At 41.7% G+C, this 25,921-nt stretch overlaps 1 protein-coding gene across 2 annotated transcripts in view; it reads left to right on the forward strand.

The window, feature by feature from the left end:
• Positions 1-25,921, forward strand: part of ASCC3 (activating signal cointegrator 1 complex subunit 3) — a 280,545-nt gene that overhangs the window by 17,213 nt on the left and 237,411 nt on the right. For both annotated transcript variants that reach the window (XM_048493913.1, XM_048493903.1), the window contains exons 4-5: positions 1,668-2,236; positions 23,050-23,170. In XM_048493913.1, the coding sequence (XP_048349870.1) occupies positions 1,668-2,236; positions 23,050-23,170 (690 nt within the window). The remainder of the gene's footprint in view (positions 1-1,667; positions 2,237-23,049; positions 23,171-25,921) is intronic.

Genomic DNA, 25,921 nt, shown 5'->3' on the forward strand with positions numbered 1-25,921 from the left:
GAGAGAAATTTTTCTCTCTTTCTCACAATACTAAAACCAGGGGGCATTCATTGAAAATGCTGGGGGGAAGAATTAGGACTAATCAAAGGAAACACTTCTTCACGCAACGTGTGATTGGTGTTTGGAATATGCTGCCACAGGAGGTGGTGATGGCCACTAACCTGGATAGCTTTAAAAAGGGCTTGGACAGATTTATGGAGGAGAAGTCAATCTATGGCTACCAATCTTGATCCTCCTTGATCTCAGATTGCAAATGCCTTAGCAGACCAGGTGCTCTGGAGTAGCAGCAGCAGAAAGTAATTGCTTTCACATCCTGCATGTGAGCTCCCAAAGGCATCTAGTGGGCCACTGCGAGTAGCAGAGTGCTGGACTAGATGGATTCTGGTCTCATCCAGCAGGCTCTTTCTTATCTTCTTATGTTCTTATGAGGGTATTATATGCAATCGGTAACAACCAACTGGTGGTCCCTGGCCCTAGAGACATCCTTCTGTCCTCAACCCAAGAAAGAGTCTTCTCGGCTCTGCCCCCAATCTGGTGGAACTCTCTGTTGAATGCAAGATTTGACTCAATTCCACAGGGCCTGTAAAACTGGGATGTTCTGCCAGGCATGTGATTGAGAAAGTGACAGCTACATCTTAGTTGGCCTCCATACTCCTATTCCTATCTTCTTATTTTTTCAGTGGTTTTGATTTAGGGGTATTGTTATGCAGTGTTAACTTGGTAGGGCATCAATTAGAATTTAATTTTTTGATCAATCTTTTAATGGTATTTTGTATATCATGTGTTTTATTTTATTGTATTTTACATTGTTGGCAGCCTTGAGCTTGACATCTGTCAGGAAAAGGCAGCGTACAATTCTTATGAATAAATAAATAATCCTAAAGAACACAAACCAAGTAGCACCTAGTATTTCCTGGATAGCTCAGGAGAGCCTGATCTCGTCATATTTTGGAAGCTAGGCGGGGTTTGCTCTGGTTAGTATTTAGACGGGAGACCACCAGGGAAGTCCAGAGTTGCTATGCAGAAACAGGCAATAGCGAACAACCTCTGCTCATTTCTTGCCTTGAAAGGTCTATGAGGTCCCCATAAGTCAGCTGCAACCTGACAGCCCAAAACCCCCCAAACAAAACAAAAGAACTGCAGATTTACTGTGTGCAGAAAGCCTTTATAAAATGGATTTTGGAAATGTTCCAAAATATGAACCCATCCAACCTAAATTCTGAAATGGTAGAGTGCAGAGCTTATCATAGCAAGCCACACCATCTTGCATATTATGTCAGTTGGCTCTAAGATAGAGGAACCTCAGTTCTGTGAAAAAGGTAGACAGCATTTACCTGTGAAGGAGTTGGTGTGTGGGCAAACAGAATGGAGAGGGCTGAAGACTGCCTTTGCCTGGAAAGCCTTGGAGCAAGCTAAGCTCCAAAAGCACTACTTGTTCCCAAGGGGCTTGTCTTGGATGTACCAAGCAAAATGGCCCTATGTGCTGCTGTTCGGCATGTGAAATGGGGAAATTGTCTGACTTCACTGAATACTATTTATTGTTAAATCTATTACTTTAATGCTTGTCTGATACCTTGTTTCAAGAAACAGAAGATATATTTCTTGTTTTAGATACTTGGTTAATCTGCAGGTTGTTACCTTCTTACAATTTTTGTTTCTGTGAACAGTGGGATGTGAGAATGGACAAGAAACTATTGAAAGTGGTGCTATTTTCCTGTTTAAAACACTTTACATGAAAGAGTATGTTGGTCATGAAGAGACCAAAGCCATTAAGCAGATGTTTGGCCCCTTTCCATCATCAGCAGCTACTGCAGCCTGCAATGCTGCCTCTCGGATTGCTTCTCACTTCACTGAAGAGCAGCTCATTGCCCTACTGGAGACGTCAGAAGAGCCAAATGGTGGCACACAGTGGTGTTTTGGTAAAAATATTGTGTTTTCATTTGACATGCACGATTTGGACCAGTCTGAAGAGCTGCCAGTAAATGGGGACATGGAGGGACAGAAATTTATCAGCTTGGATTACAAGAAATTTCTGACTAGCAGTTTAGAACACTTGCCAAATGGTTATGATGAAAGCTTGAAGAAGGTGGATGATTCTTTTCTGTGGTGTGAGGTTGGGAAGTATCTGAATGAATCACTAAAAGGTACTCCTGGAGGCCCAACGATGGAACATCTTTGCTGCACTTTGTATGAGATGCTTGCGTCAACTAAAAGTGGTGATGAGCTCCAAAATGAGGTAGGTTTGCTTCTATTCATATCATTGATAGAGGCAAGTTTAGTTTCTTTTGCAGTTAACTTCCAAGAATAGTCATTGGAATAAGTATCTACTGATTATTATGGGTGGTTATGTTCCAGTTTATTCCAAAAGCCATAACAGATTAATGGATAAATTATTGTCTTTTGAATTCATTACAACTGAGAAGTCAGGTTGAGCCAATACAGGATTCTAACATAATGTCTGAATGCAGCATGAAGGGTCCCATATTGACTGTGCTCTTGTGTTCATCCTATGAATTGAATGTTCCATTTGGTTGGTTATTCGTTATTGTGTATTCTGGGTTATGCAAGCTTTTTTTTACAAGATATGCCAGACCATAAATTTGTTACCTGCTGTCATTCTTGAAAAGAACAGGAGGACAATTAAATAATCTCTAGTCCATAGGGAACTGGAGATGGAAGTCAAGTTTAGGACTGAGAAGAAATAAATAATCTACTTTTTCCCAGATAATTAAAATGTTAAACCATAGGTTGAGTTAAGAGATTCCTAAGGCAAATCAATGAATTTTGTAGTACAATGGATTTCAGATACAGTGGTCTAAAGAGTGCTAAATATGGAATAAAAATTGAATTGGAGGAAGTACTTTATGGCTCCATCCTAAGCAAAGTTGTGCTCTTCTAAGCCCACTGACTTCAATTCATTTCCAAGAGTGTAACCCTCTTTAGAATTGTACCAAAGCAGCATATCAGATTTCTTTTATGACTTAAAGCCTGAATTATCCATATGCAATAATTACTTATATAAATAAAGTATTTGAGAGTCTTTCCCCAGTTCAGTCATGTTTTAGTACTGCTCATACATTAATCACCCACCGTGATAAATGCTACCATACCTGTTCAGATAACTTGGGAGAAGACATTCTACTCCTATATACTTAAGATGCTGGCCCATAACTCCCAGCAGCAAGAATCCTACAACGCACTGCTAGCCTCTTTCTAGTAGAGGATGAAGTTGAAGTTGGGTTTTTTTTTTTAAACGAATTGAGGGGTTTCTATTCCATTTCAACCTTTGGTAAAGAGAAGTTTCACCAGGAAGGCCAACCAAGGAAGCCTGGCTTCCACATTCTGCACTCAGCATTTCTTCAGATGTTGTAATGGGAGTACTCTAGTCAGTTCCAGGTGTGGTGGAGTGGCTAAGAGCAGAGGACTCTAAGCTGGTGAACTAGGTTTGTTTTCTCACTTCTCCACATGAAGCCTGCTGGGTGTTCTTGAGCCAGTCCCTGTCCTCTCTGACCTTGTCAACCCCACCTACTTTATGAGGTGCCTGTTGCGGAGTGGAGAAGGGAAAGTGATTGTAACCCACTTTGAGACTCCTTAAGGTAGAGAAAAGCTGGGTATAAATCCAAACTCCTCTTCTTCTTTATATAGTTTCTGCTGTTACATTCCATCAGTTTCATTTGTGGCACAAATGAAAGTTACATTCAAAATGCCCCAAAAAATCTTGCTTCTTTTGCCTTTCAGTTGTTTCCTTATTTCCACAGACTTCCCTTTTCCTCTGTTTTTAATGTGATCTGTTTGGTTACACCGTTGCTGCCCACCAACAAAAAACCAACACTTATTGAACAAGAAGAAACAGAACACTGCTGCTTTTATATTCCCTTGAGGAAGCTCAGTGCACGATTCACAGACGTTATTAACATATTGGAATTAAATTATCTTCCTGCTGCACCACTGGTTTTTGTTTGTCTCTTTACTCCTTTTGGTGCAACCCTCTGTACCCTCTGTACTCTCTGCATTTACTGAAGAGCCATGGGGGCTTCGCTTAGAGGGTGTAGGGCTCAAAATAGGGAATGGGCACTGTTGCAGTATCCAGCGAGTCATTGTTTGTAACATCCGTACATGAGTGCAGTGACTCATTTGTTTTCAGAGTCATGTGCAAATTCAGCGTTGAGAATAATATAAAAGTTCAAAGATTTCTGTTGTGAATAAGAGGCAAATGGGTAAGAAATGTTATAAGTTATGGCAATGGAAGGGCGCATTGGCATCGCTGTGACTGGTTCAATGTAGGAGATAGTTCCTTACAATCATCAGAGAAAACGTGTGAGATCTTTGATGTGTTAACACCTCTTAATTGAAGGGTTCATGTTCTGGCAGGCTTGTACCTGGCATCTGGATTGGCTAAGACATAGGGAATTCATGCGGGGAAGGAGAGCTGTTCCTTGGTTTGAAAGTTGGTTGGGGAAGCAGTTGGTTGGTCCTTTGGGGGCTTTTTTGGGGCTGCCTCTCCTGGGTGCATTGGCAATAAAAGATGTTAGAGGAAAGTGATGCTAAAGATTTCACAGATGCAGAAGAGAAGGAAGCGTCATGCAGCCACTACGGAGCAGATATATCATATATTGTAAGTACCTAGTTAGTATTAGTAGTAGTAATCTTTATTGTTTCAGCCATTGGCTATAACATCCAAAAAAAGAAGAATAAATAGTCTAAAATGAAGATATTTATATACAGTTAAAACACTAAAATTAAAATGATAATCCTAGTTAGTAACTTTCCTTTTGTTTATTTTTCTTAGTTCATCTAAGTCTGTCTTGAAGTGCCCTGAGTTTGTTCCATGTACAGATAAAATTGTTTAATCAGGGAGAGTCTGCATTCCTTACCCACCTATCTTGGCTACTTGGTATGATAAAGAAATACCTCGTGGCAGTAAGAAGGAAAAGAAGGGCAAGATAGTGGCTGTTCTTCCCCACATGGTGACAGCATTTTTTGCATAGTTTGTTACAGTTTTTGTGACAAAGACACATTCTTAAGGAAGAAGGCCTTGTCTGGCCCATTTCAGTGTTCATTGCGAGTTAGGCTTTATGCTTAATGGGAGACATTCCTCAATAGTTACTTTTAAGTTGTTGAGTTGTGCTGAGGGAATGGTGTTGTGTAATATACCTCCAGAGGTTTCATTTGTCTTTCATCTGACTTTATGCCGGAATAAAAAGAAGGTGCCTTAAAGCTTGTTCATTTTTTCATCTTCAGAAGAGTTTTTGAATGGGAGAGTGGTCACATATTTTGACCTCCTCTTTGTATGGGTGGAGAGTAAATACTGTACATGGGATGTGTGTCATTGTCCCATGTTCCTTTGATTGTCCCATTTTCATTACAGAATTGGGGCATCCTATTAGGGCCTATAGGAGAGCCAGCTACAGTAGTTGTGAGTCTGCTTCAGGCACACCTTTTCCACATCCCTAAAGCACACTGATGACCCTCTGAATTTTACCAGTTCATTTCTTCCGGTCTGCCTGTGGATTTCCCAAGAATGCACATGTTACGAGAGCTCCCTCTTCTGTCATTCTTTAATAGTTTTCATTGAAAAAATTTGTTCTGGAGATAAAGAAAGTACTCCGTGAGTTAGATCTAAAAATGACTTTGCATGAACTGAAGACAGTCCATGATTTCCATGGATCTCTCTTTCAAGGTATCCTCCCTCCATTAAATACCAGGCTTTTTCTGACTGTCGCTGGTTCTCAGAATAAGTTGCCCAGGAGGCCGTTTTGAACTCTTATAATCAAGCCACATATTTATAAACCTTTGTTCTGAGTCTTGGTGCCAAATTACACATAATGTTGAGAGTTGTTTATTGTTCCTTCTGCTCAGTTTTAAAACAAACATAAAATGTAGGTGCTCATGCTGCACTTTGTCCTCAGAGACCTGCAGGAGTTTTTTCGGGAGGTGGACATTTGAAAACCCCTTTTCTCCCCTCTTCCATCCCTAATATACAGCCTAATGCACAATTACTCTGCTGTAAACCTGTTGAAATCAAGGGGTTTAGACTGAATTGATGTGTCCTCATCTGGAAAACTGTTTATAGTCTTTATAAGACTATACTGGAGCAGCAGTGGCATTGTGGTTAAGAGCAGGTGCATTCTAATCTGGAGGAACCGAGTTTGATTCCCTGCTCTGCCGCTTGAGCTGTAGAGGCTTATCTGCGGAATTCACTCCAGCACACGCCAGCTGGGTGACCTTGAGCTAGTTCCAGCTTTTCGGAGCTCTCTGAGCCCAACCCACCTCACAGGGTGTTTGTTGTGAGGGGGTAAGAGAAAGGAGATTGTAAGCCCCTTTGAGTCTCCTACAGGAGAGAAGGGGGGATATAAATCCAAACGTCCTCCTCCTCTTCCTCTTCTTCTTCCTCCTCCTCCTCCTCCTCCTCTTCTTCTTCTGGATAATTGCAGAGCTAGAAAAAGTGGCGAAAAGGGCAACCATAGTGACTGTGGAGCGGCTTTCCAATGAGAAAAGTCTAAGGATTCTGGGACTTCTCAGTTTATAAAGAAGGCAACTAAGGAGGGCACAAGGAAATACTTTACTCAGCAAGTAACTGAATTGTGGTATTTACTGTAAAGGAATGGCTTATAATCATAGATGACTTTAGGAGGGATTAGACAGATTCATGTAGGATAGGTCCATCAATCACTACTAGCCATGGTGAGTAAAGAGAACCTCCAAATCTGAATGCTAGTATTACAGTGCAGCATTAGGGGTAAGCTTTTGCCTCTGTGGCCTGTTTGGCCCTCACGCGCAACTGTTGGGCTGCCGTGTGAAACATTGTACTGGACTCCATGGACCACTGGTCTGATGCAACAGGACTCTTTTTATGTTCTTTTGCAGCTGCGTTTTCTCAGGGAAGAACTACTTGTGAGTCAGTTGCATCGTTCAACCCTTGCTTTTTCAATGGAAAAGCATTGTGTTCAGTGGTTATACACCAGCACTAGACTATCTCATGTTAATGCTGCTTCAGAATAATTGGTTATTAAAATTCCATACTTTAGCCTCTTTGGTTCTTTCATTGGTTCCTGATTCTTGACAGCGTTGAGCATAAAGTCTTGACAGAGTCAAGCCTGTGCTTGGCTTGGCTTGCCGTGCCCTGCTTTGCCTTGCCTTGCCTGTTGTGTTAATATGCAGAAAGGCTCTCAAGTGGTACTAGCTCAATTCACTTTGAATGCTGAAAGTTTCTTCCTTTTTCACCCTCATGCTGGGAGATGACACAGTGTAAGAGCTTTCCTTGCTATAATGGCATCCATATACAACTTTTTTATTAGAATGGGAAAGCTGGGATTCTGCGACTACTGTCTTTTTCACTGCTGAATGATGTTTAATTATTTCCCCTCAATTTAACTTTTTTATCCTGCTGTTTCTACATGTTCTTTGTTTATAGTAATTGTAAGCCTCACTTGACAGGGAACATCTCTGTTGCATATCTGTACATCGCCTAGAATAATGAAGTCCTGCCCTGTAGGTTTGAAGCACCACAAGTCTTCATTATGAATAATAACTCCCTGTTAAGTTGTTAATAAAAAGACTACAATCTATCCCTTATTAGAGATGCTCAGTTCCCATCAAAATCACTTGGTCTTATTGACACCTAATATTGACATTGCTAACATAATCACTGGTATTTGCTTCAGAACAAATGTGTGACAAAGTGTCTTACATGCGATTATAGTAATTAACTACAGATACTTCTTGCTTTGCAGTCTGGCTGAAAACACAGTTTTACCGTGTTTCCCCGAAAATAAGACAGGGTCTTACATTAATTTCTGCACCAAAAGATGCATTAGAGCTTATTTTCTGGGTAGAGCTTATATTTTGGGAAATACGGTACCTTCACAATTCATTAAGGTGGACTCTCAGCAACCTGTTGCTTCCCCGGTAATATGTGACACAAGCTGCATCCTTATTGGCAGGGAGCACAGGACATTGTCTGCGATTGTGATCTGTAACTATCGGTAGGGCTTATTTTTGGAGGAGGGCTTATATTTAAGCATCCTCCAAAAAGCCTGAAAAATCATGGCAGGGTTTATTTTCAGGAAAACACGGTAAAGGTGAAAAATCGTTTTGAAATTTTTGAAGTGATTTCACAGTCTCTGTTTAAGATTGAAACTCTGGTAGTGTTAATAGTCACAGAATACATAGGGCTCAGCCTGACCTCTGAGGGAGTCATTGGCATGTTACTGCTTAGTCTGGTGTGGCTGAAAGCTGCTTGTTAGTTGAAGATGTTGGTCTTCAACTGCTTGGATATTGTATAACCTCCCCTTCTGAGCAGGAGGACATCTTGTGAGTGACTTTTGCCAGTTATCCAGGAAGGCAGGAAAAAATTAACCACGCCCTTTTGCCTGTAGGAATTGCCCCTTCTTCAGTTTCTTTCCTACCTCACTGGGAAAAGCAGTAGTTAGTTGCCTGCTCTACTTGTCTTAGATTCTTAGCATCTAAGGTTTTCTCTTTGTTTTCCAAAACTTCTGTCTCTTATTATCTCTAGGCTTCTGACTCTCCTCCCTGACTTCTCCACAATTTTTCTCTCCCTTCCCCCTTTGTGACGGGGACACTGTAACAGATCTTGAGCCTTGCTGGGACTAGCTAGCCACACAATCAGGGGGTTGTTAATGACAATGACTTTCTATCTGAGAAGGATTTGGAGATGCTGATCACAGTGTTGGAGGAGAATAACGTAAACTGGGTGGGCACAACCCTAAGGGTTACCTTGATCTTAGAGAGTCCTGCAAACATGACTGCACTGACTTCGCAGAAAACTAGTATGTCTGGACTATCCAGCCCTAGACCTGTTTACATCCCATGACAATAATCAACTGGAAAGATTCATTACCTGGTTCACTCATCCAGCAGCAGAAGCAGTGGACGGTCAGACAGTCTCCTGGCCCCAGGGCCTTCTGTATGCCTTCCCACTGCTCCCAGTTCTTCCCAAGCTCTTGAAGAAGATAAGAGAACGGAGGGCCAAGGTGATAGATAGTTATTTCTCCTTTCTGGCCAAGGATACCAGAAAGTTCTACAGGTTTTCCTGGAAGGCCTCCATTAGATGGTGCAGTTGGAAGGCTGTGGATTATATGCACCCCAAGGCTTCTGCGCTCCTCCAATTCCTACAGGATGGGGCCAGCTAAGGTCTCAGAACTCATACTCTGCAGAGACAAGTAGCTGTGATTGCCATGGTAGTGATGTCCCTGAACAAATGGCTGACATCCAGCCACCCACACTTTAAAAGATTGCTGAAAGGAGCTGCATATAGAGATGGGTGTCATTGCTTTCCCATATGAAAACTTAACTCAGTCCTGAATGGTCTGACAATCAGGGAAATTTCAGTGACGTTCCTACAAATGAAAACCATCTTTTTCGTTGCTGTTACATCCAATAGACATGTATCTCAACTGAGTGTTCTTTCTGTGGATTCTCTGCTCTACGTATTCCACAAGGACAAGCTTGTGGCCCATACTATCCCACTGTTCTGTCCAAAAATCAATTTAAAATTCCATAAACAGCAGGAAATTTCTCTTCTGTCATTCTGCCCCAGTCCAAAGCACCCCAGAGAAAAGATATGGCACATCCTGGATGTCAGGAGGGCAGTTAAAACATATATTTTGAGAACCCAAGCCTTTAGGAAGACTGTTGCCATATTCATAGCAGTATCTCTTCCAGCTAAGGGTTCCAGGATTTCCCCTGTTACGGTTAGCAAATGTCTGAGGGAATACATTGATGAGACGTATGGGGCACAAAATATTACTCCCGCTGCAGGGATCGTAGCCCACTCAGCAGGTCAGTCATCAATGCCGCACTGATTAAAAATGCCTCTGTGGAGGAAATATGCAAAGCAGCGCATGGTTCTCCATGTCTACATTTATTAGGCATTATAAAATCAATCTGTTTAGTTCAGCAGATGCAGCATTTGGCTGTAGATTGCTTCAGCACGTTGAAGAGGATGAGTAACGTTGTCTCACCCTATTTTGGGGCACAGCTTGGAGAAGTCCCACAAGTTGTCCTCCTGCTCAGATGGAGAACATCCATTGGTTACTCACCGAGAAAGGTTCTTCTTTTCTGAATGACAGAGGACATCTTGACCCTCCCTTGACAATGTTATCATCCTCTTCTGGGCTGAAGATTTTCAATCATAGCAGGCATCCACGTTCTAGATTCTGTAATCTCCATTCCCTGTTACTGTTGTTATATTATTTGATTCTTCTATGCAGTTGTGAATTATTAGTTTAAAAATGTTTGTACAGCTGTTTGGAGTTCCCTAAACTGGAGAAGGAGGGGCAGCTCCCACAGGTAACAGGAAGTGGTTAATTTTTCCTGCCTCCCTGGATAATTGGTAGGAATCACCCACAAGATGTCACCCAACGGAGAAGGACCCAGTGGTTGTTCTTGGCATTCCCTTTTCTTTATCAGAGATAATCAGTCCATCATTTCACCAACTAAGAACCGCCATGCACCAGCAGATTTGAGAAAGAGCTATCAAGGTGTCAAACCTTTCTGTGTACTAACTGACTGAAGTGTCTTGTGTTGAGTTGAATTAAATTACAATCTCTGGTGGTATTGCCACTCCATCAATTCCTTTAATTGTCAGTTTTGCAAAGGAAATTAGGCTCTAACCATGAACTTATAAACTGTGGCTTCTTGGAAACTGTCCAGTGGCTCAGGGAAATAATGCCATCAGCTCACTAGTCAGCATGATGCGTAATTGGAACAATAACTCTATCTGATAACCTGTGAATCTTCAACTTTTGTTCTTGATGGATGGACACATTCTTGGCAAATGTGTTTGCTCTGGTTTGTCTTACTGCCAGTCCAAGAACTTCACCTTCAGTGTCACAAAACACACATACCCAGCAATCTCTCTTAATCATGATCCCAGTTGTGAAAATAAAGTAGACCTGGAGTTCTACTCGGTTTTTCATAGCTGAAACACTTTTTTAGCTGGCCTGTTCTAGACAATCTATTCCACCCGCCACCCCCACAGCTAAATGTCTGTTATGAACAACATTGGAGCTGGAGGTTAGGACAGGTAGTCGCTCATGTGTGGCAAGCTGCCAGTTTTACCTGGAAAGCCAACTGAGTGTTTAAACTATGATTGAGGCAAGTATGAGTAAGGATGGAGATGCATCTTGAGAGGCAAGGGCGAACATTTCTGTCTCAAATTTGCAAATTGTGGTTTTCAGGAACTGAAAATACAGGGATGTGAACTCTTGTGGCAAACCTGTTCTCCCTCCCCTCCCCCGGTGTTGTTATTTTGGTGAAATTCAAGGAACAAAACAGAATTAAATTCGGTGCAGTATAGTTTACCTCACAGGGTGATTGTTGTAAGGTTGACATAGAGGAGTCGAGAACAGTAAGCTATTTTGGGACAACGCTGGGGAGAAAAGTGGGTACTGTTGCAGATGTTTTTGCTGTGCTTTATTATAAGGGGAAATATTATGCTTAACATAAGAACATAAGAACTAGCCTGCTGGATCGGACCAGAGTCCATCTAGTCCAGCATTCTGCTACTCGCAGTGGCCCACCAGGTGCCTTTGGGAGCTCACATGCAGGATGTGAAAGCAATGGCCTTCTGCTGCTGCTCCTGAGCACCTGGTCTGCTAAGGCATTTGCAATCTGAGATCAAGGAGGATCAAGATTGGTAGCCATAGATTGACTTCTCCTCCATAAATCTGTCCAAGCCCTTTTTAAAGCTATCCAGGTTAGTGGCCATCACCACCTCCTGTGGCAGCATATTCCAAACACCAATCACACGTTGCGTGAAGAAGTGTTTCCTTTGATTAGTCCTAATTCTTCCCCCCAGCATTTTCAATGTATGCCCCCTGGTTCTAGTATTGTGAGAAAGAGAGAAAAATTTCTCTCTGACAACATTTTCTACCCCATGCATAATTTTATAGACTTCAATCATATCCCCCCTCAGACTTCTCCTCTCCAAACTAAAGAGTCCCAAACGCTGCAGCTGCTCCTCATAAGGGAGGTGCTCCAATCCTTTAATCATCCTTGTTGTCCTTCTCTGCACTTTTTCTATCTCTTCGATATCCTTTTTGAGATGTGGCGACCAGAACTGAACACAGTACTCCAAGTGCGGTCGCACCACTGCTTTATATAAGGGCATGACAATCCTTGCAGTTTTATTATCAACTCCTTTCCTAATGATCCCCAGCATAGAGTTTGCCTTTTTCACAGCTGCCATGCATTGAGTTGACATTCCCATGGAACTATCAACTAAGATGCCCAAATCCCTTTCCTGGCCTGTGACTGATAGCACTGACCCTTGTAGCATGTATATGAAGTTTGAATTTTTTGCCCCTATGTGCATCACTTTGCATTTTGCTACATTGAACTGCATTTGCCATTTCTTAGCCCACTCACCTAATTTGTCAAGGTCCGCTTGGAGCTCTTCGCAATCCTTTGTGGTTCTCGCCACCCTACATAATTTGGTATCATCTGCAAACTTGGCCACCACGCTACCCACCCCTACTTCCAGGTCATTTATGAATAAGTTAAAGAGCACTGGTCCCAAAACGGATCCTTGGGGGGTAGCACTCCCTACATCTCTCCATTGTGAGAACTTCCCATTCATACCCACCCTTTGTTTCCTGTTCCTCAACCAGTTTTTAATCCATAGGAGGACTTCCCCTCTTATTCCTTCATTGCTGAGTTTTCTCAATAGTTTCTGGTGAGGCACTTTGTCAAAAGCCTTTTGGAAATTTAAGTAGACAATGTCCACTGGTTTCCCCTTATCCACATGTCTGTTTACACCCTCAAAGAACTCTAGTTGGTAGTTGAAAAGATGCTTAGTTGATAGTTGAAAAGATCGAGGTTAATATTGAAGTTCCATTTGAATACTGGCTGTAGTGGAGCACCCTGTGAAGAACATGAAATTTGTACCACAGCGTTAGGCTAACTGTGCATAGTTAGCGGAATCGGTTGTGGACATTTACAGAACCACATTGGATTTCCACATTTTATGATTTCCATATTGATCTTTGCTGTTTTAAAAGATAACACAAAAGGGTTTCTTTCTACCACCTTTATTTCATTGTCTGTAAGTATCATTTTCAGATGGTGAGATTTTCAGAGGGTGCAATTTTGTTTCAGAATTCAGTTTTGGAGACCGAGGCAGCTTTGGCTTACCAGAGGGATCATGGTGGGACATGGGAAAGAGATTTCATGTGGTGCGTGTAGGACTCAAGTCATCTGGGGCTTTGACTAAGAAAAAGCCTTACTTATTTGCAAGTTTTCACTTTTCTTTATATTTCAAGATAATAAAGTCTAAAAGCTTTTACGGTTTGTTGGATAATTCTCTGAAATAAATGATTAATTCTCTGGAATAAATGATTACACATGAGTTGTTCTTCATTGTGCATTTTTAAAGCCAGTCAGAACAAGAAATTCATAAAAGAACCCTTTCCAGTTAAATTAAGTATACTATATGCTCAGGAAATGGTTTAACCCTTTGTGGTGTTGATCTTACTTATTTTACCATGTAGATCAGGGGAGAAACGGAAGTTCATTTAAGAGTGACCTATTATTTGCCAGGCAATTAAAAGCCACTTCCATCCCTCCTCATTGCAGTTGTAACTAGGGGTGTGCATTTAGATACATATGAGCTGAAAATATATTTGGACCTCCCCAAGTATATCCAGGATTTTTTGGAGCTGAAAAAAAGGTAGCCCAAATCCTGGAAACATTTGGGATTTACTAGGAAGATTAGGAGTTTGTATCCTTCCATGTTACCTGAATTGGTCAGGTCTGCTTCTTGGAATAGTGGGGAAATTAGCTAGAGCAGGGGTCTGCAACCTGTGGCTCTCCAGATGTTCATGGACTACAAATCCCATCAACCCCTGCCATTATGGCCACTTGACCATGCTGGCAGGGACTGATGGGAATTGTAGTCCATGAACATTTGGAGAGCCACAGGTTGCAGACCCCTGAGCTAGAGGTAGACTATGTGAGAAATGTGTAGGAGATCTACAGGAGAATCACACAAAACCAATGCTGCATCAAAAGAGATTGCAATTTTATTAAGGGATCAACATAATAAAAATACACATGCACACATTTAAGAGGCCTAAGAAATAAAGGGTTGAGTGATGGTGGTAATAGGTTAGGATATTAAGAGGGTGATAATTGTTCCTGAAGTAAAAAAAGCCCAAGGGAAGAAAGAAACAGAAACAACCGGCTTTTCCCATCAAGAGTAACGATGGGCACATGGAGGATGTCCAAGTGCAATGAACTGTGGACTTGGGAGCTTATAGGAAAAAAGGATCCTCTGGCAATAAGAGGGGTAATTTTGGGGGACGTTACAAAGTTCCCTTCCCATACATGGACAGTGTCGTGGGAAATGATTTGATGAGATTAAACCTGGGGGAGCCCAACACTTGATGAGTTTTGGACAGTGAAATAAATTCAGAAAGCTTGACTACCCTTGATCAGAGGTGTGCCAGTAATGGTTACATGGGGTGACCCATGTCGCTGGGCGCAAATTATTTGGTCACTTGGGGGTGCCAAATCAGCCCTCTGGCCCCCATTGAAGCCAAGTTCTGTGTTCTGCTGGCTGCTGGTACATCAGCGCCATCGTGCCAGCAGCCGACCACCTTCCTGCTGCCTCCCCGCCCTTGTTGTTTTTCTCACCTGCTGCCTTAGCTTGTTGTCTCTCTTTGGCCTCCATCCCTCGGCCTCGCTCCCGCCTGCATCACTGAAGAGAGGCCGAAAATAGAGAGGAAGCTGAACAGGAAGTCGGGCGGGGCCAAGGGACGGAACAAGGCAGTAGCTGAGCTGGGCAGGCAGGAGAAACTCTTTGCAGCTGGGGGAGAGGAGTCCAGGAAGTTGCCAGACTGCTTGAGAGAGTTTCTCAAGAGCAACGATTGCCACTGGTCAGGGTGAGATTATGATAGTAAAGAGCAATCAGTGCTAGAGTGCAGACCTTGGGGGCGGAGATGTTGGTGTGTGTCATGGTGTGGCTGGGGAGATGCTGCATGCAATGGAGGCTGTCCACTGGCTCCTAGTCGATGTGAGGTGGGGAGGATAGAGAATCCTGTCTTGCATGGCGTGCCCTCCTTCCCCCATAAATATGCTTCTGGTGGGAGATGAGAAGCCCCTCTTTGTACCCCCAACAGCTTCACTGCGATTTTGTTTACTCAGTCTTCAAAAACAACCCCTGGACACCCAGAAATCTTCCCCTTAAGGAGTAGTGGTCCCTCCCAAACCTGCCCCAATACAAACCATATTAGTATTAGAATTCAAGAATTCCAATATATTTTGGTTGCAATATACCTGAGTTTTTTTAAAAAAATAGAGTTTTTTGCACACCTGTATCTGTAATCACCTCCTTGTCCTTCTGCTTAAAGCCATCACAGCATCTTCTCTCCATTTTCACACAATTCCGGATGAGAAAATGACAGCACCAGCACAGTTTTCCACGTGTCCCTCCTCCCTCCCATGTGTTCACCTTCATGACCTTGCTCTTGGTGAAATAGGAATGAGGGGAGGATGTTGTGCCAATGCTGCCTTTTGCCTTTTCCAAGGAAAACATAGAAGCAACTGTATATTTTTCCTCTGCAGTACAGTTTACAATTAGGGGTGGTTAGGGTTGTATTTGCCTTTGGAAAACAGCTGAGGAGAGGGTTTCCCACCTGCGCAAGAGAGACCTGCTCTGAGATGGTGTAATTTTGTTTAAGCTGCCATTTTGGGATTGGCTCCCACCAAGCTGCCCTTTTATGACTGTAAGTTCTCAAGCCTTTTGAAAAAAATTAAGTAACTCTCAAACATGAAGTAAGCCTTCCATAATATAAATAATACATCATTTTATGTTGGAAGTCACCTGAGTTAGACTGCAAAGGATTTGAGATTCAACTTTGCTAACCTAGTCCATTAAATAAAATTAAAATGTAGGAGTCTAACATGGACTTGTAAGCTTAAAGCAGAACACAGGTAAGAAAGAGTCTGATTTAATATATGAAGTGAATTAATGGGTGAGGGGAATGGAAATCTTCCTATAGAGTCAGCATGGTGTCACCTGGAGAACCTGGTTTGATTCTCCACTCCTCCACCTGAGTGGAAGGCTTATCTGGTGAACCAGATTTGTTTCTGCACTTCTACATTCCTTCTGGGTGACCTTGGGCTAGTCGCAGTTCTTCAGAACTCTCTCAGTCCCACTTACCACACAAGGTGTATGTTGTGGGGAGAGGAAGGGAAAGGAGTTGGTAAGTCATCTTGAGTCTCCTTAGAGGAGAGAAAGGGTATAAGGGTATAAACCCAAACTCCTCCTTCTCCTCTTCCTCCTCCTCCTCCTTCCTCCTCCCTCTTCCTCCTCCTCCTCCACCACCACCACCCTGCAGTTCTTCCCCTTGCAGGTCGTCTTCTTCAGGTCGGCTTACTTTCAAAATGACTGAAGGCAAAATTAAACTGAGTGTAATCAATTGAAGAAGGAAAGCTTCTTCATCCATAATTTTTTTTCTTCTGAAAATAAATTCCCCCTGCTTATTACATGATTGGGAAAGACCTAGTTTTGATCTCAAGGATATGCTGTGAATATTACTTTATATGAAGAACTTGCATTTTACGTGGGTATGTACAGCTACGGTAGTTCAGGTTGATAGGTACTTGGGGTAACAATGAAGAAGGGTTGTGTGGTTGATACTGCTTCTTGAAAACAAGTGAGGTCTAGAGACTGTCATATTGGAGTGACCGTTGACACTAATGGTGGAAATATAAAGATCTGTAAACATTCAGTATGCCCATGGCTGTCTTGAATGCCAGTGATTTCAGCAGAGAAATCAGTCTCCTGCTGTTGAAATAAAAGGCTAAGACATTCCAGATAAGAATGAAATATGTAAACTTTGTTTCCATACATTCTACTGGAGTGTTGGTACCTGGGCTTTTCTTCAATAGAGCCATTATGGAAGTAGCAGTATAGAAATGAGTTACTTGTGTTTATTGAAATCAGTAGATATATTAAGGAATTGGAAAAAAAATCCCTATGTTTTTCATTCTTTTTTGTGAGGTTCTATGAAGTATTTTCTTGTTCTGCTTGACATTCACACTTTCAGTAGCAATACTGAACTCAAATGTCACTGTTATCCCCCTAATGCAGCTGGGTGTCTAAGGCTGAAAATTACTGCCAGGTTTGTCCAAAGTCACCCATGGAACCAAAGAGCTTGGCCCTGTACAAATTCCTACAATGCCCTCTGGTTTTCCTCTGACTTTATTAGATAGTATTCTTTGTCAGTTCCATAACAACATAGTACTTCAAACAATTTTAATATCACCACTTATTTTTTGAATATATTTTCAAAATAAATCCAGCTGTATGTCTTAACCGTGAGCCTGCTTTTTTAGGGAGAGTGTGTCCTTCCTCCAAAACCCCTCTATTGCTTTATCTGTTTATTAGCCCTCAACAATCAGTTTGCCTTTGTGACTTCTCCCAAAATACCTGCTTTCAGTATGGGTTCTTTAACCAGCTTTGACTTCTGAAGGCAAATAGTGTTTTTTTTAAGGTTTCATGTTTCTTAAGGATGAAATGCTTCCCTCCTGCATTTATTGAAGACTTAATCAAGGTTTTCCAGAGCCTAGTTTGATCCACTATTTTTGTTGCGCTTTATCCCTTTTTTTAAGTTTCACTTCAGAAGCCAAATAGGTTTAAAGAGTCTAAGTGAACATACCTACGTTGTTAGGGAGACATAAAGCTGGGTGTCATTTGCACATTGATGGCTCCTCACTCCAAGCTCCCAGACGATTGCTCCTCATGGCTTTGCGGAGGAGTTAAACAGCGTGGGGCACAGAGAGGAGGCCTCTCAGAACATGTATTGTAAACACTGGAGTGCTGTGCAGCTATCTTCCAGCACTGCCTTTTGATAAGAGGGGTCATATAAAAGTGGAATCACTGCAAAATAGAAGAATATCATGGTTGATGTTATTGAAAGATGCAGATAAATTCAGGAGAGTGAACAGAGATACGCTCTCCATAAAAACATAAGAACAAACCTGCTGGATCAGACCAGAGTCCATCTAGTCCAGCATTCTGCTACTCGCAGTGGCCCACCTTTTGTAGGATGTGAAAGCAATGGCCTTCAGCTGCTGCTGCTCCTGAGCACCTGGTCTGCTAAGGCATTTGCAATCTCCGATCAAGGAGGATCAAGATTAGTAGCCATAGATCGACTTCTCCTCCATGCCCCTTTTAAAGCTATCCAGGTTAGTGGCCATCACCACCTCCTGGGGCAACATATTCCAAACACCAATCACACGTTGCGTGAAAAAAATGTTTCCTTTTATTAGTCCTAATTCTTCCCCCCATTTTCAATGTATGCCCCCTGATTCTAGTATTGTGTCCATGTCATTAACAAATACAGAATGTGGGCAATAATTATTTAGCTAAAAATTAAGGAGTTGGGAGAGGGTGAGTAGCTCCTTGAGAGAACAGGGAGATTAATGCTTTAGATTTTTTTAGTTCTTTACAGTTATATCTATTTAATTTTTTTAAAAAAATAACTTGTTTTCATCTGTTCTTAGTCTATACAACTGTTATAAAAATAACACCAGTTGGTCTTCTTCAGTAAAGAAATATCTAGACAGGAATATATCTTTTTAGTTAATATAAAGCATGTCTTATTTTGGGACATGTCGCCTACAAGGAAATAAAAAGGCACCAGATTGTCACAGCTCTTTGCATTGCAGCACAATAAATATATATATGAAAATCTTGCATGTGCCATTGTTTACCGTAGCGGAAAGGCTGGCTTTTAATTGTTGCAGACCAGATGCTTCCAAATCTTACTTTTCAGCCTATCCATTCTCCCTGCTGGCGTGCTGCTCTCCAACAATATCCAGGGCTTACTTTCTCAATATTAGCTGCTGCCCTTTGTCTCCGTAGATGACTCTGCATGCAAGACCCCCAGATGCCTGCCAGCTGCTGCTTTTCTTCCTAGTTGAAACAGAACCAAAGTTTCTCAGAGCACTCTGCAGCTGCTTTTGGTCCAACCACTGATCAGCGATACAATCAATTGGTTTCATTTGAAATGGGGAAAGAAAATTGTGACTAATTACCAGTTTTTATAAAATCTTCTTTCCAAAAGATAGAAGAAAAATACTTTACCCATACCTGAAATTTGTAACACCAAAATACAATAATAATTGGTGAAATGAAACCTGACTAATGAAGGAGGGTTTGACTTCAGATTAGGTTTTATTTCAAATATGCAAATAACAGAACGTACAGTTCAGTCTAGCTGTAAACCTTTGAAACCACCACTGGTTGCAATTCAGTTATTGACTCATGTGGGCTGAAAAGTGGGAGCTGTCAGGTAGCTAAACTGTACCCTAGTGCAGTTTTTAATGGTTTGTGTATATGTGGGTCTCAGATACGGATCACTTCCCTTAAACCTGTTCCTCATTAATCAGTGTCTTTGACTGCAAAGGCCTCAACTAGGCGACAGCTAGGCTGTCATGGATACAGCCCTCCCATAACTCCCTATGACTTTAGTTTCTGGTAACCTTACAATTCTAAGAATCTTACCCAAACAGGTCAGAAAGGTAAACACAGACTTTGTGCTTGAAAGCCAGCTCTTTAATCTAGACTAAAAGTCACCAGTGGATAACCTCAGTTCTGTTTTTCATAATGTCTTATTGTCTGAAATATTCAAGCAACCTGATAGATTCCCCTGCCACTGAAAATCCTCTTTTAGCAGTACCAGTTTTTTTTTAAAAGTGTCTTAGATGTTCAGTTGAAAATTGAGAATGTTGTGGCACATGTTCAATAGAACCAGCATGGTATAGTGATTAAGAATAGGCAGACTCTAATCGGGAGAACTGGGTTTGATTCCTTGCTCTTGCACATGAGCAGCAAACTCTTATCTGGTGAAGGGGATTTGTTTCCCCACACATATACCTAAAGCCTGTTTGGTAACCATAGGCTAGTCATAGTTATCTCAGAACTCTCTCAGCCCCACCTATCTCACAAGGTGTCTGTTGTGGGGAGAGGAAGGGAAGGAGGTTGTAAGCTGCTTTATGACTCCTTACGGTTGAGAAAAGTGTGGTATCAATCCAAACTTCCTCTTCTAGTATAGGCATCTTACTCTAAAATCTTTTCTGTGCCTTCTCGAACGTATAGTTCTTCGTAATCATTATTTTCCTCTTTCTTACCTGTGGATGATCATGATAGAATAACAGACCCATTTATTGTTTGACTAGTTTCCATTAGCTACTTGGAACCAAGTATGAACAATTCATCGTGTCTACCATAGTCATAAAAGACATTACTTGGAAGCAAATTAGGTTTGGGTAATTCAGTGCTTTTAGTAACTTGACAGTTTGCTCAAAAATGGGTTTAAATACAATTTATTAAAATGTAAAATACATTTTTTAGACCATTGCTCTTAGCAAGGAAGGAAGTTGTTGCGATATGCTATGAAAAGGCTAACAAAGTGTAATTTAACAATGTAATGTAACAATGATGGTGGTGTCCTCGGCTTCTAGTGGAGCCCCTTGTTCCCAGCCCTACATTTATGTGCCTTTTCCCCAACCGATTGCTTGTGAATTCTCCACCCCCCATGCTCCCAGATGCACATACCTCTCAGTGTCATCAGGAGAGTGCAGGCAGGCAGTAAGATGTCTCAAAAGTAGGAGAGAGGGATACATGGGTGGGTAGAGAGAAAGGAGAAAAGAGCAGAGAGTCAGGTGGTAAGCAGAGGGGCAATAGGGCCCCTTACTACTCTCTTCTTAAGGCCTCCAAAAACCTGGATCCAGCCTTGGTAATAAGTTACATCAGGGTACAGTGGTGATTATTAATGATACCATATAGGTTAAATCATTCTCACATATTTGGTTGTGATTCAGTGGAGTGCAGGTACATGAATTTCACTGGGAATTCTAAAACAAATGCAACTATAACACACACACACACACACACACACAGAGAGGAACTTATGACATTTCTCCATGATGTGATTATAGAACATCAACCCAGGCTAATGCTAGTATTGTCAACATGATATTGTCAGCATGACTCTCTCTGCAAGCCATGAGCCGTATTGCTGGTATTGTCAGCATGAGTCTCTCCAAGCCATGAGCCAAGAACCAAGAGCCCTTTGGCTTGTCCCCTTTGAACAAGCCTGGTTTAAATTATCTGCCAAAGCGGCTGAGACAGATGCTAAGTAACATTTCCAGTTCCTTTCAGTCTTAACCCAGTCTTAAAACATCCTAATTTAAAGTCTTCAGTATTTAGAACAAAATATTTCTTTGTGTTTAAATCACTTTAATGGCTCTTCTTCTTCATGGGCACACATGCTACATTTCTGAAGCCGTACTTCTGTATTTTAATCCTTCTTCAGACATAATTTTTGCAGTCCTATCAATGTTGAACGAGCTATGAGCAATCCACAACACTTCTTTAGACATTGTGTTCTTTAGACACCTAAAAATTTGAAGTCTCTATGTGCCCAATGTGCATATTGTATAGGTAGGCTTGTTAGAGAATGCTTTACAATAAGTAAAATAGATCAAAGTTAAAACAATCTGGATCTTGAAACATCAGCAGAAAGAAGCAGTAGGGATCTCACAGTCAGTTCTTTCCCTTTAACCCCACTCACTGTTCTAGCTGCTTTTCCCTTGCTTATCAGAGCCTGCAGCTATGCTGGAGAAAATAGCCTTATGCTATGGTAGGAAATGAACAATAGAGTGGGGGCTGCAGCCACAGGTGTTAGCCTTTGCAAGGGTTGAGGCCTCCTTTGTGTTTGCTTGTAGCCTGCTGCTGGAGTATACAGTTGGTAGCAACCCCTCTAATATGTTAAATGGCTCTTAGCTCACCTATCTGTACTTTCAGTCCATACTCCTGCTCTGCGACAAAACAAAACGAAACAAAGCAAAACAAGCTAATTTAAGTCATCTATGGCCAATTGCTCATGGAACACTTACCTTGGGGCTGATAGCTGTGTGGTGGGGCTTAAGTGTGGTCTCCTTGCGTTTCTCTGTTCACACATGAGGAGACCTTGCAGCTGGTTTCTAATCTCTTTTGCTGCTTCTCATAACTCCACTTATCGCTGGTTTTCTTAACTGCTGATATTGTGTCCCTCTCCTTTCTCCTCCACCCATCCACCCTTTATCGCTGCTTCTGCTGCAGCAAGAGAGAGGCTTGTTTTTAAAAAGAGGCTTGTTTCAAATAAAGTTTTTAAAAGCCCTCCCGATCATCAGGGAGGGCAGAAGCAGAGAGGGGGAGGCTAGCTGGAGCCAGAAAGAGACTGGCTTATGTCAAAATCTTGATATAAGCAGTTAGAGAAGCAGGAAAGAGCCGGCAATGTAGAACAGGGGCAAGGAGGAAGGCACGGATGGCAGTGCGAGGGAGTGGGAGGCTGGCCATGGGTGGAGGGAAGAGGTTGGTTAAATTTGTGCCAGAAGTGTTGTTGCTTGCGGCAGTGAGGGTAGAAAGTGAAAGTGTGGCTTGACGAAATAGGTCCATACAAGAACTCTTGCTGCAACTGAGATTTGCCCCCATCGCGCAGCAGACACATTGTGTGTAATTGTCCAGTATCTGAGACATTCTGTCTGTATTGAGGTTGCAACATGCTGGATTGTCAGACTGATATTTGAATCATATGTATGATTTTAAGGTGCGGCTATTAGTGTGTTTAGAAAATACATGGATATCATATGGCTTTACTAGAGTAGAAAATAAGAGTTTATAGGGGGTAGGCATTACATCCTGTTTGAGTGAAAGTAAGCCAAGGTACTAATTTATGTAATAAATGCTCTAATATTATACCCTTTAGTGACAAAGCATCACTTCTAAATGTTATCGATAAACTATTTTTAAGAGCACTGGAGGTAGATGTGTTGAAGTTATATGAAAAGAAGGGGACTGTGATCCGGTTTTGTTACATTTGGGGAACTCTAATTGAGAAAAAACATGACACAGAGAAAGTGTCTCATAGGCATCAGTGTTCAAGTGGTATTGTCTATTGGAATTCACACTGAGAGGTGTGCTCATGTATTTTAAAGGGAGTGCATAGACAATCATGTATTTTTTTCTTCCTTTAGTTGTTTGAGCTTCTAGGACCTGAAGGATTAGAACTCATAGAGAAGCTCCTACAGAACAGATCTACAATTGTGGAGAGAGCTTTTTCTGTGACAAATGATTATAAACTGCAGTCTCTGCAAGGTAACGAGTTTTTATTAAAGATTGCATATGGCTATTTATTGTCATTAACAAAATAATTATACAGACAAAGATCTATGGATGTATATTTTCAACTCTGTTTTTCTTTGAGAACTGATAATCCCAAGAATACCGATAGAAATTCACATGGATTGATTCAATTTAATATTTTCCTGTTAATCTTTTTGATACCTGAATTAAACCAGGAAACAAAACAAATGTGTTATGTGTGTTGTTGAACAGCTCCTCTAGTAATAGTCTGACAAAACTAACGTGCATTATGTGTTTTGTTAGTAGTCTCACAGTTGGGTTGGAGGTGCTGATGGTTGCAGATCCTTCCCAGCAAGAACAAAAGTTGTGTGGGTGGGAACTCTTAAGGAGTAGTGGAACTGACTGAGGCTGAGTGAGAAAGCTGGCTGGATCCAGCTCATTATGAAGCAAGTCTTATCACAGTGCAGCAAGATAAAACAAGTAAAAACACAGCATTATTTCCCACCATACTATCTCTGGAATGAGAAGTATTAACTTGTTTCTCCCTCCTCTCCTTTAAGAAAGCCAGTTGCACCTTAAGGAGCTAATGTAAAAGTCCTAACCCTTGCAAATGGAATATATTACAGCAAGTATGATCTAATCTGGCAACATTCATATGAGAATAGGCACCATGAGCCTAAAACTCAGCCAACCTTTGATTACTATGTTCCAGGGACAAACGCAGGAGAACTGTTGCTTTCGACCTGGATCCCACATACAAGCATGATTTTTCTCTCCTGCAACGGTCTAAAATGTCCTCCTCTCTAGCACTGCTCCTGTGGGATGGGAGATTCCTGGGAACAGCTTGTGCATGTGGGGGAATCGAAGATCTGCTGCGGAAGAGAATTGGCAAAAATTGTCCCTCCCTTGTACAGGCAGAAGCTTTAAGTGGGATTTAATCCTTTGTGGGTGTATTAGTATGTACCAGTGATGGCGAACCTTTTTGAGACCAATTGCCCAAATTGCAACCCAAACCCCACTTATTTATCGCAAAGTGTCAACCCGGCAATTTAACCTGAATGCTGAGGTTTTAGTTTAGAAAAAAACGGTTGGCTCCCTCTTCCTCCGCCCCACCCACTCGAGCAGGGACCAGCTTGCTCTAGCCTTCAGCAAGTCCCGCGTGCACCGCTCTGTGCCTCTATAGCATCTCTGCCTTCTCTGCGCCACCCACCCTCGGGCAGCAGCCACCCAGAGCACAGGCACCAGGCCTGCCAGCTCACCGCGGTGCACGCATGTTGTGCTCTGTGGCCCAGGCCAATCTGTGTGTGTGTGTGTGGGGGGGGTGATTTTCTGCCCCCACATGATGAACTCTGTGTGTGCATGCCCACAGAGAGGGCTCCGAGTGCCACCTCTGGCACCCGTGCCATAGGTTCACCATCACTGGTATATACATTAGAAAATTTTGGATAGCTACCATTGGAAACAGAATGCTAGACTGGATGAATCTATAATCTGATTCCAAGAGAGTGTAACAGGTACAATATTAAAAAGCTAAACTTTATAAAGTTTATGGGTATGTCTTAGCATCTTAGTTTAAGTAAAATAATTTTTGTATGTGCATAAACGGTATTTCAATAGTGATTAGTTGTTCAATAAACAGTACAAATTCAGTTATTGGAGCATTCAATGAGTTCTGTCAGCAGGACCTCCTAATTTTTATGTTGTGTTATCCCATCGCATTAAGTGAATCGAGGCCTTCTGTTTGCATTGATGTAGAAAATTGCTTAAGGATGTTTTAACTGAACTAAGATCCACCTTGAGACTTTGCAGGAGAGAAGGACTATAAAAGAAATACCGTATATACTCGTGTATAAGTCGACCCGCATATAAGTCGAGGCACCTAATTTTACCACAAAAAACTGGGAAAACTTATTGACTCGCGTATAAGTCGAGGGTGGGAAATGCAGCATCAATTGAGGCATCAGTAGGTTAAATGTTTTTGAATATTTATTTCAAAGAAAAACAGTAAACTGGCTCTGTAAGTGAAAAAGAGGGTCAACAAGAACAATATGATATCAACAATAACTTTAAAAGTACAAAAACCTTAGCTCAACCAGCAACCAAGCTAAAACACAAGAGTTAAAATCCTTCAAAACTGGATTCCTCATCATCATCTGTATGTCCAAATATAACCCAACTTAGATTTTAAGAGGGATATTATCAGAAATGAAAAATCTACTATTAGCTTCCATTGTAAACAATGGGGGATGGGGCATCCCCTTTGGGGGTCAATAACTTTGGATCCCCTGACCCAAACTTCACCAAACCTGGCTGGTATCATAAAGAGATTCTCCTGATGAGACCAGCCAGGTTTGGTGAAGTTTTGTTCAGAGGGTCCAAAGTTATGGACCCTTAAAAGGGTAGCCCCATCTACTAATAGCTCCCATTGAAAACAATGGGGAATGGGGGCACCTCCTTTGGGGGTCCATAACTTTGGACCCCCTGAACCAAACTTTACCAAACTTGGCTGGTATCATCAGGAGAGTCTTCTGAGGGTACCCTGAAATTTTGATGCTTCTAGCATAAAAATTGCACCCCCTGCTGCCCGGCAAAGGAAAAACAAAAATTTTTTTAATGACCCGCATATAAGTCGAGGGGAGCTTTTTCAGCATTAAAAATGTGCTGAAAAATTCGACTTATACATGAGTATATACGGTAGATTAATAAATAAATAAACGTAAGAAGCGGGCTGCAGACAGTAGTGCTCTACCAATACTTCTGCTT

Source organism: Sphaerodactylus townsendi, linkage group LG01, assembly GCF_021028975.2.
Source record: "Sphaerodactylus townsendi isolate TG3544 linkage group LG01, MPM_Stown_v2.3, whole genome shotgun sequence".
Taxonomy (NCBI): domain Eukaryota; kingdom Metazoa; phylum Chordata; class Lepidosauria; order Squamata; family Sphaerodactylidae; genus Sphaerodactylus; species Sphaerodactylus townsendi.